This window comes from Oncorhynchus mykiss, chromosome 11, assembly GCF_013265735.2.
Source record: "Oncorhynchus mykiss isolate Arlee chromosome 11, USDA_OmykA_1.1, whole genome shotgun sequence".
In the NCBI taxonomy this organism is placed as follows: domain Eukaryota; kingdom Metazoa; phylum Chordata; class Actinopteri; order Salmoniformes; family Salmonidae; genus Oncorhynchus; species Oncorhynchus mykiss.
The window spans coordinates 61,415,113-61,427,921 of NC_048575.1; the positions used below are offsets into that span (position 1 = coordinate 61,415,113).

The following is a 12,809-nucleotide window of genomic DNA, read 5'->3' on the forward strand; positions in this document are numbered from 1 at the left end:
GTAAGTAGAAGAGTTACTGGGGAAACTTTAACTTGGTTCCAGTTAGGAGAGTTGCTGTGATAAATGTAACTTGTAGTAGAGTTACTGGGGAAACTTTAACTTGGTTCCAGTTAGGAGAGTTGCTGTGATAAATGTAACTTGTAGTAGAGTTACTGGGGAAACTTTAACTAGCTTGTGTCTCTGTAGTTATTCATTTAAGTTCAGCATAACACTAAGAGTGTGATATGTTTGTTTTCCTGTAGCTATGACAACCATAAGATAGATAAGCTGCTGGATGGCAGCTGGTCGGTGTTCTGGATCAAGATGGCGTCGTGCTGGGTGTGTCTCATCCTCTACATCTGGACTCTGGTCGCCCCCATGGTCTGCCCTAAACGCTTCGAGGCCTAACACACACCAACACACACACACACACTGAAACACAGCCCAACACTACCTTCAGCTTTCTACATGGGGTTTTTGTGTTGTTTTTCATTTCCTTTTTTCCCTACTTTACATGGTTAAGCTATTGTTTCCTTGGAGGCAGTTGCTGTCTTTTTATTTGTTTACTACCTTTGATACATGGAGTATTCTGTTACATGCAGGGACTCTTCAGGGTGCCTAAAACAATGGGCTGGACCAAAATACATACAGTAATTTATGTGGGACCACATGATCATAGTGGTGCCCTGATTCTGTTATGGGATGCCCAGCACCCTTGAGCACCAATGTCAATTAAACCCTTTTACATGTTTGCTTACATTTGTGATTTTTATGTGTGCGAAGCATCTTTTCCCATGATGGACCCAGACCTCCATATTGTTCTGTTATTCCCATAAAGAGAAGTTCCATTTCTCAGGCTCACATATAAGCTGGAAGTGTCTTGCTTGCTATTGCGCCCTTTTGTAGAAGACGTTTTCTATGCAATGAATCCAAATGTTTTGATTTTCCTGTCTTCACATGGTCATGTGAATCATTTTAAATTATGAGTAGATATGATGGATTGTGTCCACACTCCTTTTGAGACATTTGTACACAACACTTTTTTGTAGTGTTGTTTTCCAAATAGGCCTGTGTGACTAGCAGAGTGCTCCCTGGCTGGTAAAGGACTGCCCTGGGACCAGACTCACTAATGGAGGGAGGGAGGCGATCATGGAGGGAAGATCAACAGTTTGATTTCAAACATTTGCCAAAGGTAGATCTCAGAAACAAAGAATTGACACGCTAAAGTTTTTCACTACCACAAACCTCTGATCCTTGGTTAGCTCTCTGTTGAAGGGTCACTTTCAGAGACTTTTTTAGGACTGTGAAAACAGAAGGGGATAGGGTTCAAAACGGACCGGGACCTTAGCGTGTAGTGTAGGTTACTTAACACTGGTTGTTACTGACTGAACAAACCCAGATCAAGACTTGACAGGGAGCAAAAAAAAACTTTCTCCAGAAATCCAAATGATTCTGTTGTCATACTTACAACCCTACAGTATATAACCCTTTTGATACTATTATATGTACACTCGTCTAATATGATATTTGAAGAAAAACTGGAACATTTTTCTATTTAACATGAAGTCTTTTACCTTCAATTTCAGATTGCTGAATAGAATAATCACATAACCCTATGAGCCAGCAGTTTGATTCATTCATATATATGCCATAAAGTACCCACTGTGACTTTAGTTTCTTCCTCAGCCATTGTCCTGAAGGGATTAAATCCATCTGAAAGGGTCGGCTGTGAACAATAGGGTTGGGATCCATCCATTCAGCAATGTCATGATCTGAAAGGGTTGGCTGTGAACAATAGGGTTGGGATCCATCCATTCAGCAATGTCATGATCTGAAAGGGTTGGCTGTGAACAATAGGGTTGGGATCCATCCATTCAGTAATGTCATGGATCTGAAAGGGTCGGCTGTGAACAATAGGGTTGGGATCCATCCATTCAGTAATGCCATGGAGTGAATCGGAATTTCAATTCAACAATTAAAAGTTGCCATAGATTGTATAAAAATAGATTTGCGAAATATAATTTCACTTGAATTAACTGTATGATGCTGAATTGACACCTGGTGAATTGGAACGCCTGGTGTAAAACTGATTTACTAATCAATTCCTGTACATGTTTGATATTAGCAGATTGTGTCCATATGTTATTTCAGACAAGTTGTTTGTCCACAGAGCCAGATAGACATGACATGGTGTTCTACAGCTCAGCACCATTAGGTCAAGGTCATGTTAAACCGTTAGGCTCAAAATAGTCTGATTAGGCTGTATGCTGCCATACCTGATATGCTGATGTCCCTTCCTGTTCTCCATTGTTAAGATGACCACTAGGTGTGTACACAGGAGTGTGAATGGAATGTGAGTGTTTGTTTAATTTATTTGAACAGGAGCACTTGCGTGAGTTTGTCTGTGCATAACATTGTGTGTATGTGTGTGCGTGCATGCGTCTCCAAACACACTGCTCACACTAAGGGCTCTATTCAATCCGTATGGCAGACGTTCAGCATTACAGCGTGATTGACATTTAAAGGCAATGTTCCCGCGTTAGCAGAGACTGCATTCACAGTAAACGCTGTATGTCTTGTCGGCTCCATCGGAAATTACCTTTACATTTCTATCTCCCAATCTGCAACTCTTCAGCGATACAGACTGAATAGAGCCCGAATTCTCTGTACACAGTTAGTTTGTCCTAAACAAAAAATAAAACATGAACAGCCTGTGTGTGTCTGTGTTTGTATAAAGCTAATCACTTTTAGCCTCAGCTTGAAATAGTGCCTTGGGGAAGAAATCACACTGCAATCTATTCCATTTAGTTACACATCAAACACGCCCTCCTCTCCCTTCCTATATAAGCCCTTGACAATATAACCTCCTGTTCCAAAGATGTGAGGACGACGGTCCTATGTCAGAATGGTTCAGATAACTACAGAAAGAAGCCAACATCAGCGTGAGCTTTGGTTGCGAATAGTATGAACTTTGAACTCTTATTCACTACAGAAGTGATACCTCCTAGCCGTTGAGTTAGCAACAGCAGATGCAACGAGGGTTAGGAAGGAACAGACAGAGTATCCTGTCTATCACCCAACAACGTTACTACAACGTATCCAATTGACAACCAGAGACATTCTTCAAAGGACTCGGTTTGGCAACATGGCAACACGGCCTTCCATCTACCACCAACCTACCGAAGTGCAGCTCAGAGTAAATATTTCTTGCATTTTCCTTTTCCAAATGGGCAGTAATTCAGAATGCATCAGATTCTGTATTTACGATTGCACAGCTTCTCCCTGTGTCCCTCAGTCTTCCCGCTCTTTCACTCAAACCCAGGCCTTTTCCTTTGTGTAACAAGCTGTCATATCTGTTCCACCCGCTAGGGACGTTTTCCTTTATGACGCAATTTGTAATCAAGTTATGATTTAATTATGTGTATGTGTAATTCTGTGTGATTAGTTAGGTATTTAGTAAATAAATAATTAAACCAATTTTGTATTGCTGATTCAAATTGTTAGCCAGGGTTCGTGCAGATAACCAAGAATTTACAACTTTCAGATGAGACTGAATTAAGATGCTGATTGATATTGACTGCTATTGATGTAAAATATTACTAGGTCTTTAAGAGTTTTCGGAAGATAACAGCTCTATAAATATTATTTTGTGGTGCCCCGACTCTAGTTAATTACATTTACATGATTAGCTCAATCAGGTGATATTAATTACAGAGAAATTATTTTATAGAATAGCATGTCATATCACTTAATCCGGCATAGCCAAATACACGACACTATCCTGTGACGGTAGTACTGGACTATCTTCTGAACAGTCTAATCACTTTATCCTGGTCCAAGTCCCCTGCACACACGTCACCCATGTTGTCATCTGGCACAGTCACACAGATTAGCCAGTGGGTTCTTGGTATGGCACACCCACAGAGTGAGGAACTACTTGAGAGCACACCCACAGTAGGGAATGAAACTAGTGGAGTGACTGACTGTCCTCATATGTCTGGTCAGAGTTGACCTCCAGTCTGCAGTCTGCCTCGTCCAGGATACCATTGTCATCATTGTCACACTCGTCTCCCTGTCCATCCTTCTGTGTCCAGATGGGAGGAGTTGATGACTGTAGGACAGTTGTCCTTAGTCTTCTGGTGACGAGAAGAGGGGAGAGCAAAGTCAACGCAGTAACTCTTCTATAGGTGTGGACGTGTTTATAGAAGGCTATACCTGTCTATTGGTGTCACACGTGTCTCCTACAAGATCATCATCAACATCTGACTGTGGGAGAAGAGGGATTCAATATCCTCATGAGGCATGCTACCCTGTTGCTGGCTACATTAGCATTTCAGTCTGAGTTTGGGGTTAGAGTGGTGCTATGGTTATGGTTGAAGTTGTTGGTTCTGTAGTGGTTTATCCAGAATGTTCTTCACGCCTGACCACAAAAACACACGTAAAAAAATTTATTCGGGCCCCAGTTGGTAGGGTTTGTTTAGGGCAGAGGTGAATAGTTTCCACTGGCTCTCAGCTGCGGGCAGGGATTATAATGGAATAGAAATTTAGCGATCCAGGGTTAAAGGGGAAGACGTAACCAAACGATCAAGATGTTAGAGGCCTGCCACAGTGCACAGACATCAAACATCATACTCAAACTGGATATGCGCACGCAAGCACACAAAGACACTCAACTGGGACACACTTTCACTATATCTGCCAATGGAACAGTTTTTTTAAAGGGTTATCTAGTAGCTAAAGATCACATCATTCAGAATCAGAGCTTTTTATAAATCAGGATTCCAAATGGGTTAGTTATAGTGAGAAATGGGAACTCATTTTAAACAAATGTTTTTACTTGTGTTTTGAACCTCATGAGGCTGAACCCTACCCCAGCTCCTGTTTTCCCTGTAAAGATGAACTAACAGGTAGGAGACTTGGATGGAAGACAGACTGAAAGAGACTGAGGGGATGTGAATGGATTCTAGATATGTGTCACACCCTGACCATAGAGAGCTGTTTATTCTGTTGGTTGGGGCGTGATAGTGACTGGGGTGGGTCATCTAGGTGATTAATGTTGGCCTGGTATGGTTCCCAATCAGACAGCTGTTTATCATTGTCTCTGATTGTGGATCATATTTAGGTAGCCATTTTCCCCATTGTGATTTGTGGGATCTTGTCTACAGTTAGTTGCTTGTGTGCACACCAGTATCTTCACATTTTGTTAGTACTTGTTTGGGTTAATTAAAATATGTGGAACTCTACGCACGCCGCACCTTGGTCCAATCATTATGACGATCGTGACAATATGACTCTGTTGAAGGCAATGATAAAGTCTGGAAGGGCTAGAGACAGGAGACATGCAGTTTTAAACCAGACAGCTAGACCTCAGACTGGTTTGGGAAAATAGATCTTAACGTCATGGATAAATACATCTTAGTGAGAACAAGTACTTCTACAGTCACTTAAAATAAATCACTAGGGCACACTGGTTGAATCAACATGGTTTCCACGTCATTTCAACAAAATATACTTTGAAAATAAATGTGAAATAGATGTTGAATTGATGTCTTTTTGTGCTTAATTCTAAACACCATAGCATCTTAATAAGTGACCATAGTCCAATTATGTTGTCCCTCAATCTTTCTTCACCAAAACAGAATTACAGTTGGCGTTTTAACCCCTCCTTGCTCACAGACCAAACATTCATTGACTGCATGATAGCCAAGTTGAATGAGTTCCTCAAGACTAATGACACAGGAGTGGTATCTGATTCTACACTATGAGAAACTTTTAAAGTGGTTATGAGAGGTCATATTATTTCAGCTTTGGAGGAGACATACAGAACTTCACTCTTTCAGGTTGACTACAACAATATTTTAAAATTAAAATATGAATACAATTCTATTCTTGGTTCACAGGTCAGCAACCTCCTGCTAATAAAGCTGAGACAAAAACAATTTGAACTAGGGGACAACCCGGTAAAGTTGCTGGCCAGACAACTAAAGAGTGCACAGGCAAATAGAGTAATCCATAAAATCCGGTCTAAGGCGGGCACTTTGCTGACAGACCCTAAAATAAAAACAACTGCTTCAAACAATTGTACTCAGTTCTATTCTTCCAGATCCGATGCTTCTGGTTCTAATGCATCAGCCTTCTTTGATTCCATCAGCCTGCCAAAAGTTGATGATCGTGCCAAAAAAAGAATTGAACTCAAATTTAACAACAGCGGAAATAATCGAGGCAATAAAAGCTTTCCCGCCTGGAAAGGCTGCAGGCCCGGATGGTTTGGGTTGTGAATTTTATAAAACCTCCAATGAAGTTCTCGCTCCCCTCTTACTCAGGAAGATCACTGATTCAACAGAAAATAATATTTTGCCGAAATCATTGTATGAAGCCAATATTTGCGTTCTGTTAAAAAAGGCAGGGAGGCATCATATCCTGCAAATTATAGACCAATAGCATGAATTAGTTTTGATAAAATGATCACCAACATGCTTGCTAAAAGGTTGAACAAACATGTAACAACCATTATTCACCCGGATCAGACAGGGTTTATCCCCGGCAAGTTCTCTTTTTCTAATGTGCACAGGCTGCTGAACATTCTTTATGCAAATCAGGGGAGGGGCTCCAATGCGGCTGTTAAATCGCTAGATGCTCAAAAAGCTTTTGACCAAATAGAATGGTCATATATGTTTGAAGCACTCACTAGATTTGGATTTGCGACTCATTTATCACCAGGGTCAAAATGCGCTATGCCTGCCGAACATCCTCTATTCTGACCAACAGCGACAAAATCCAGTCCCTGTGAACTACATCAGGTTTGCCCACTCAGTCCTCTGCTCTTCGCTGTCTCCATTGAACCCCTGGCGATACAAATAAGGGATCATCCTAATATCCAAGGTCTTGAAGTAGGAAACATAGAAAGCCGCATTTCGTTATATGTAGACGATGTATCATTATACCTCTCGAACCCAGTAGCCTGTCCCTAAACTACTAGACTTAATCAATTAATTTGGCAAACGATCTGGCTATTCAATAAATCAGGAAAAATGTGATCTCGGTAATCGCTGATAATTTTACAAGTGAGCTAGAGAGGGTAACATTTAAAGTGGTGCATGACCACTTAATTTACCTGGGACTAAAAATACCTAGAAATCCAAAGCTCATCTTCAAGCGAAACTACAGTGAACTGGTTGCAAAGCTAAACCAAACAGAGAGCTGTTGGCATAATGTTTTCTCGCCAGGTTCCTTTATCTTTGCTAGAATCTCCCAATTTTTCTTCAGAATTTTTTAAGACTTTGGACTCGACATTTTTATCATTTGTCTGGGGTTACAGAAACCACCGTATTCGTAAAGCCCACTTGCAAAAGGCCATTTAGGCTTAGGTCTACCCATCTTTAAGCATTATTACTGGGCTGCAAATATGGGAATATTACGTACTGGCAACTGGGTTTCCCTGATAAATTGGACACTGTTGCCCCCGTGTGGCTAAATATGGAGCTCAAGTCTGTCACAAATTCCTCTCTTCCAGCCTTGCTTTCCTCCAAAGCAGAGTTCCCAAACTGATATGCAACAACTTTGCTTTGAGAAATTCCATATTAAGCATGTTTGTAAGGTGCCTGATACCTCTGTATACACCCCGATATGCTTTAATTATTATTTTGTTCCATCTCGGTCTGATAAGGTGTTTCTTGAATGGAGGGAGAAGGGACTGGCCACAATTAAATATTTATACATAGATAATCAATTGGCATCATTCATCCAATTAAAGAATACATTCAATCTCTCCCATTCACATTTTTTTCCGTTACTTACAAGTCAGACACTATATCAAAGGGAAAATTCAAAATGCTGACACCTCCAGTACAACATTCGTTGTATGATTTGCTACAGCGCCCTCCCAATTCAAAACACCTCTACACAGAGGCCATACTAGTCATCTCAAGGAGACCTGGGGTAAAAAGTTAAATATTGAAATCTCATGTCTATGGGGAGAAGCCCAGTCTAGAATTCACTCCTGTTCCATCAATGCCAGATATCAATTGATACAATACGAAGTTGTGCATAGACTTCATTATTCCAAAACCAAATGACATAGAATTTACCCCCAGGCCTCCCCACTGTGTGACAGGTGTAAAGCCTCAAAGGGTTCCTTAACTCATCTGTTTTGGCTCTGCCCCCTACTCAATAATTATTGGAGGAACATCTTTGATTGGTACTCAAAGGTATATGAGAGGGCCATTGACCCAGGCGCAGAACTCGCTCTCTTTGGCTGCTCAGAGTCTGTTCTAAGATCGTCCTATGAGGAACAACAGGCTCTGATGTTTGCAATGGTGGCTGCAAAACAAATTGTCCTCACAGAATGGAAGTGACCCCCTCCCCCTTGCTTCAGGCACCATTAACTTGGAAAATAATAGTTTATTTAGGACCAACTACTCCAGCAGATATCTCAAGGTTTGGGGTCCGTTTCTGGACCGTCTGGACAGAGACTGACTGTGAACACTGACTAGGAACACTTACTGTTGTTGCAACTGTCATTGTTGCTCTCTTCTTGTCCCATGTATTGCCTAAGCAATGCTTAATTTCATAAGTCTGGCAGCTGCGTTTAAAAAAATCTTGTGTGCTTTTGTTTTGTACAAAATTGCAAAAGAAAATCCTTTAAAAGAAAATATTTGTAAAAGAATCCATGCTCTATGACTGTTTGATCACATAGACTGGAATATTTCCCAGGCGCCACTGGGGATTACCTATATGAATACGCCCACATGGCCGTATTCATAAAAAAATGCATTGATGATGTGATGCCCGAATCATAAACTGTGGCAGCCTTGTCAGGAAACAGAAGAGGAGAGATGCTGCTTATAAACACTGCAAGGTGACCGGGGACAATTGCATGGTTAAACAACACAATTATAACATATGCAGATCGATCAAGATGGCGAGACACAAGCATAGGGACGAAATAGAGAAGCAATTCAGGGGGTTGGAGCGAGGCGTGGCAGGGGATTCTAACGATCACGGATTACAAAAATAAATCCAGTCACGACGCTGTCACCAACGCTGCCCTGCCGGACGAGCTAAACACATTTTTCTCACACGTCGAGCATAATGACTCTGAGTTGCCGAGGAGAGCCCCTGAGGACGAGGGCTACGTGCTGACGATCTCCACAGAGGACGTATGGAAGTCATTCAACCGTGTTAACCCTCGCAAGGCTCCTGGCCTAGAAGGCATCCCTAGCCGCGCTGTCAGAGCACGTGACAGTTTCAACTGTTCTGCCTGGGATTATTATTATTTGACCATGCTGGTCATTTATGAACATTTGAACATCTTGGCCATGTTCTGTTATAATCTCCACCCGGCACAGCCAGGAGAGGACTGGCCACCCCACATAGCCTGGTTCCTCTCTAGGTTTCTTCCTAGGTTTTGGCCTTTCTAGGGAGTTTTTCCTAGCCACCGTGCTTCTATACCTGTATTGCTTGCTGTTTGGGGTTTTAGGCTGGGTTTCTGTACAGCACTTTGAGATATCAGCTGATGTATGAAGGGCTATATAAATACATTTGATTTGATTTGATGTGCAGACCAGCTAGTTGTTGTGTTTTTGGACATTTATCCACACCTGCTTCACAATGTCCACTCTCATCCCCGTGCCCAAGAAAGGGAAAGTAACTGAGATGAATGACTACCAACCTGTAGCACTCACTTCCATCATCATGAAGTGCTTCTAGAGGCTAGTCAAAGACCACATCACCTCCTCCCTCCCCGACACACTCAACCCTCTCTAATTCGCCTACCGCCCTGTCAGATCCATGGACGACACAATTGCCATTTCACTGCCCTCACCCACGGGACAAAAGGAATGCATGTGTGAGGATGCTGTCAATTAACTTCAGCTCGGCCTTCAATACCATAGTGCCACAAATCACCACAAATCAAATTTTATTTGTCACATACACATGGTTAGCAGATGTTAATGTGAGTGTAGTGAAATGCATGTGCTTCTAGTTCCGACCGTGTAGTAATCTAACAATTTCACAACAACTACCTTATTCACACAAGTGTGAAGGAATTAATAAGAATATGTACATAAAAATAATATGGATGAGCGATGGCCGAACGGCATAGGCAAGATGCAGTAGATGGTATAGAGTACAGTATATACATATGAGGTGAGTAATGTAGGGTATGTAAATATTATATAGAGTGGCATTGTTTAAAGTGGCTAGTGATACATTTATTACATCCAATTTTTTATTATTAAAGTGGCCAGAGATTTGAGTCAGTATGTTGGCAGCAGCCACTCAATGTTAGTGATGACTGTTTAACAGTCTGATGGCCTTGAGATAGAAGCTGTTTTTCAGTGTCTCGGTCCAAGCTTTGATGCACCTGTACTGACCTCGCCTTCTGGATGATAGCGGGGTGAACAGGCAGTGGTTCAGGTGGTTGTTGTCCTTGATGATATTTTTGGCCTTCCTGTGACATCTGGTGGTGTAGGTGTCCTGGAGGGCAGGTAGTTTGCCCCCGGTGATGCGTTGTGCAGACGTCACTACCCTCTGGAGAGCCTTACGGTTGTGGTCGGAGCAGTTGCCGTACCGGTCGGTGATACAGCCCAACAGGATGCTCTTGATTGTGCATCTGTAGAAGTTTGTGAGTGTTTTTGGTGACAAGCCAAATTTCTTCAGCCTCCTGAGGTTGAAGAGGCGCTGTTGTGCCTTCTTCAACACGCTGTCTGTGTGGGTGGACCATTTCAGTTTGTCCGTGATGTGTACGCCGAGGTACTTAAAACTTTCCACCTTCTCCACTACTGTCCCGTCGATGTGGATAGTGGGCTGCTCCCTCTGCTGTTTCCTGAAGTTCACAATCATCTCCTTTGTTTTGTTGACATTGAGTGTGAGGTTATTTTCCTGACACCACACTCGGAGGGCCCTCACCTCCTCCCTGTAGACCGTCTCGTCGTTGCTGGTAATCAAGCCTACTACTGTCGTCTGCAAACTTGATGATTGAGTTGGAGGCGTGCATGGCAATGCAGTCATGGATGAACAGGGCGTACAGGAGAGGGCTGAGAACACACTCTTGTGGGGCCCCAGTGTTGAGAATCAGCGGGGTGGAGATGTTGTTTCCTACCTTCACCACCTGGGGGCGGCCCGTCAGGAAGTCCAGGACCCAGTTGCACAGGGCGGGGTCGAGACTCAGGGTCTCAAGCTTAATGACGAGTTTGGAGGGTACTATGGTGTTAAATGCTGAGCTGTAGTCAATGAACAGCATTCTTACATAGGTATTCCTCTTGTCCAGATGGGTTATGGCAGTGTGCAGTGTGATTGCGATTGCGTCATCTGTGGACTTATTGGGGCGGTAAGCAAATTTGAGTGGGTCTAGGGTGTCAGGTAGGGTGGAGGTGATGTGGTCCTTGACTAGTCTCTCAAAGCACTTCATGATGACGGAAGTGAGTGCTAGTCATTTAGCTCAGTTACCTTAGCATTCTTGAGAACAGGAACAATGGTGGCCCTTTTGAAGCATGTGGAAACAGCAGACTGGGATAAGGATTGATTGAATATGTCCGTAAACACACCAGCCAGCTGGTCTGCGCATGCTCTGAGGACGCGGCTGGGGATGCCGTCTGGGCCTGCAGCCTTGCGAGGGTTAACATGTTTTAATGTTTTACTCACGTTGGCTGCAGTGAAGGAGAGCCTGCAGGTTTTGGTAGCGGGTCGTGTCGGTGGCACTGTATTGTCCTCAAAGCGAGCAGAAAAGTTGTTTAGTTTGTCTGGGAGCAAGACATCGTGGTCCGCGATGGGGCTGGTTTTCTTTTTGTAGTCCGTGATTGACTGTAGATCCTGCCACATACTTCTCGTGTCTGAGCCGTTGAATTGTGACTCTACTTTGTCTCTATACTGACGCTTAGCTTGTTTGATTGCCTTGCGGAGGGAATAGCTACACTGTTTGTATTCAGTCATGTTTCCTGTCACCTTGCCCTGATTAAAAGCAGTGGTACTCGCTTTCAGTTTTGCACGAATGCTGCCATCAATCCACGGTTTCTGATTGGGGAAGGTTTTAATAGTCGCTGTGGGTACAACATCACCGATGCACTTGCTAATAAACTCGCTCACCGAATCAGCGTGTTCATCAATGTTATTGTCCGACACTATGCAGAACATATCCCAGTCCACGTGATCGAAGCAATCTTGAAGCGTGGAATCCGATTGGTCGGACCAGCGTTGAACAGACCTGAGCACGGGCGTTTCCTGTTTAAGTTTCTGTCTATAGGCTGGGAGCAACAAAATGGAGTCGTGGTCAGATTTGCCAAAAGGAGGGCAGGGGAGGGCTTTGTATGGAAGTTAGAGGAACAATGATCCAGGGTTTTACCAGCCCGGGTTGTGCATTCGATATGCTGATAAAATTTAGGGTGCCTTGTTTTCAGATTAGCCTTGTTAAAATCCCCCGCTACAATAAATGCAGCCTCAGGATATATGGTTTCCAGTTTACATAGAGTCCAATGAGGTTCTTTCAGGGCCGTCGATGTGTCTGCTTGGGGGAGAGAATTCTGCTGGTAGATAATGCAGTCGGCATTTGATTGAAAGTAATTCCAAGACAGGTGAACAAAAGGACTTGAGTTCCTGTATTTTGTTATGATCACACTGCGTCTCGTTAATCATAAGTCATACACCCCTGCCCCTTCTTCTTACCAGAGAGATGTTTGTTTCTGTTGGCGCGATGCGTGAAGAAACCAGGTGGCTGTACCGACTTTGATAACGTATCCCGAGTGAGCCATGTTTCCGTGAAACAAAGAACGTTACAGTCTATGATGTCTCTCTGGAATGCAACCCGTGCTCAGATTTCATCTACCTTGTTG

General features: G+C 43.0%; 1 protein-coding gene across 1 annotated transcript in view; it reads left to right on the top strand.

Annotated features, from left to right (window-relative positions):
• Window positions 1–2,691, top strand: part of LOC110536155 (serine incorporator 5) — a 48,539-nt gene extending 45,848 nt beyond the window's left edge. Inside the window, exon 12 of the mRNA XM_036936027.1 lies at window positions 243–2,691. Within this exon, the coding sequence (XP_036791922.1) occupies window positions 243–387 (145 nt within the window). The 3' untranslated portion in view covers window positions 388–2,691. The remainder of the gene's footprint in view (window positions 1–242) is intronic.
• The last annotated feature ends 10,118 nt before the right edge of the window (window positions 2,692–12,809 follow it).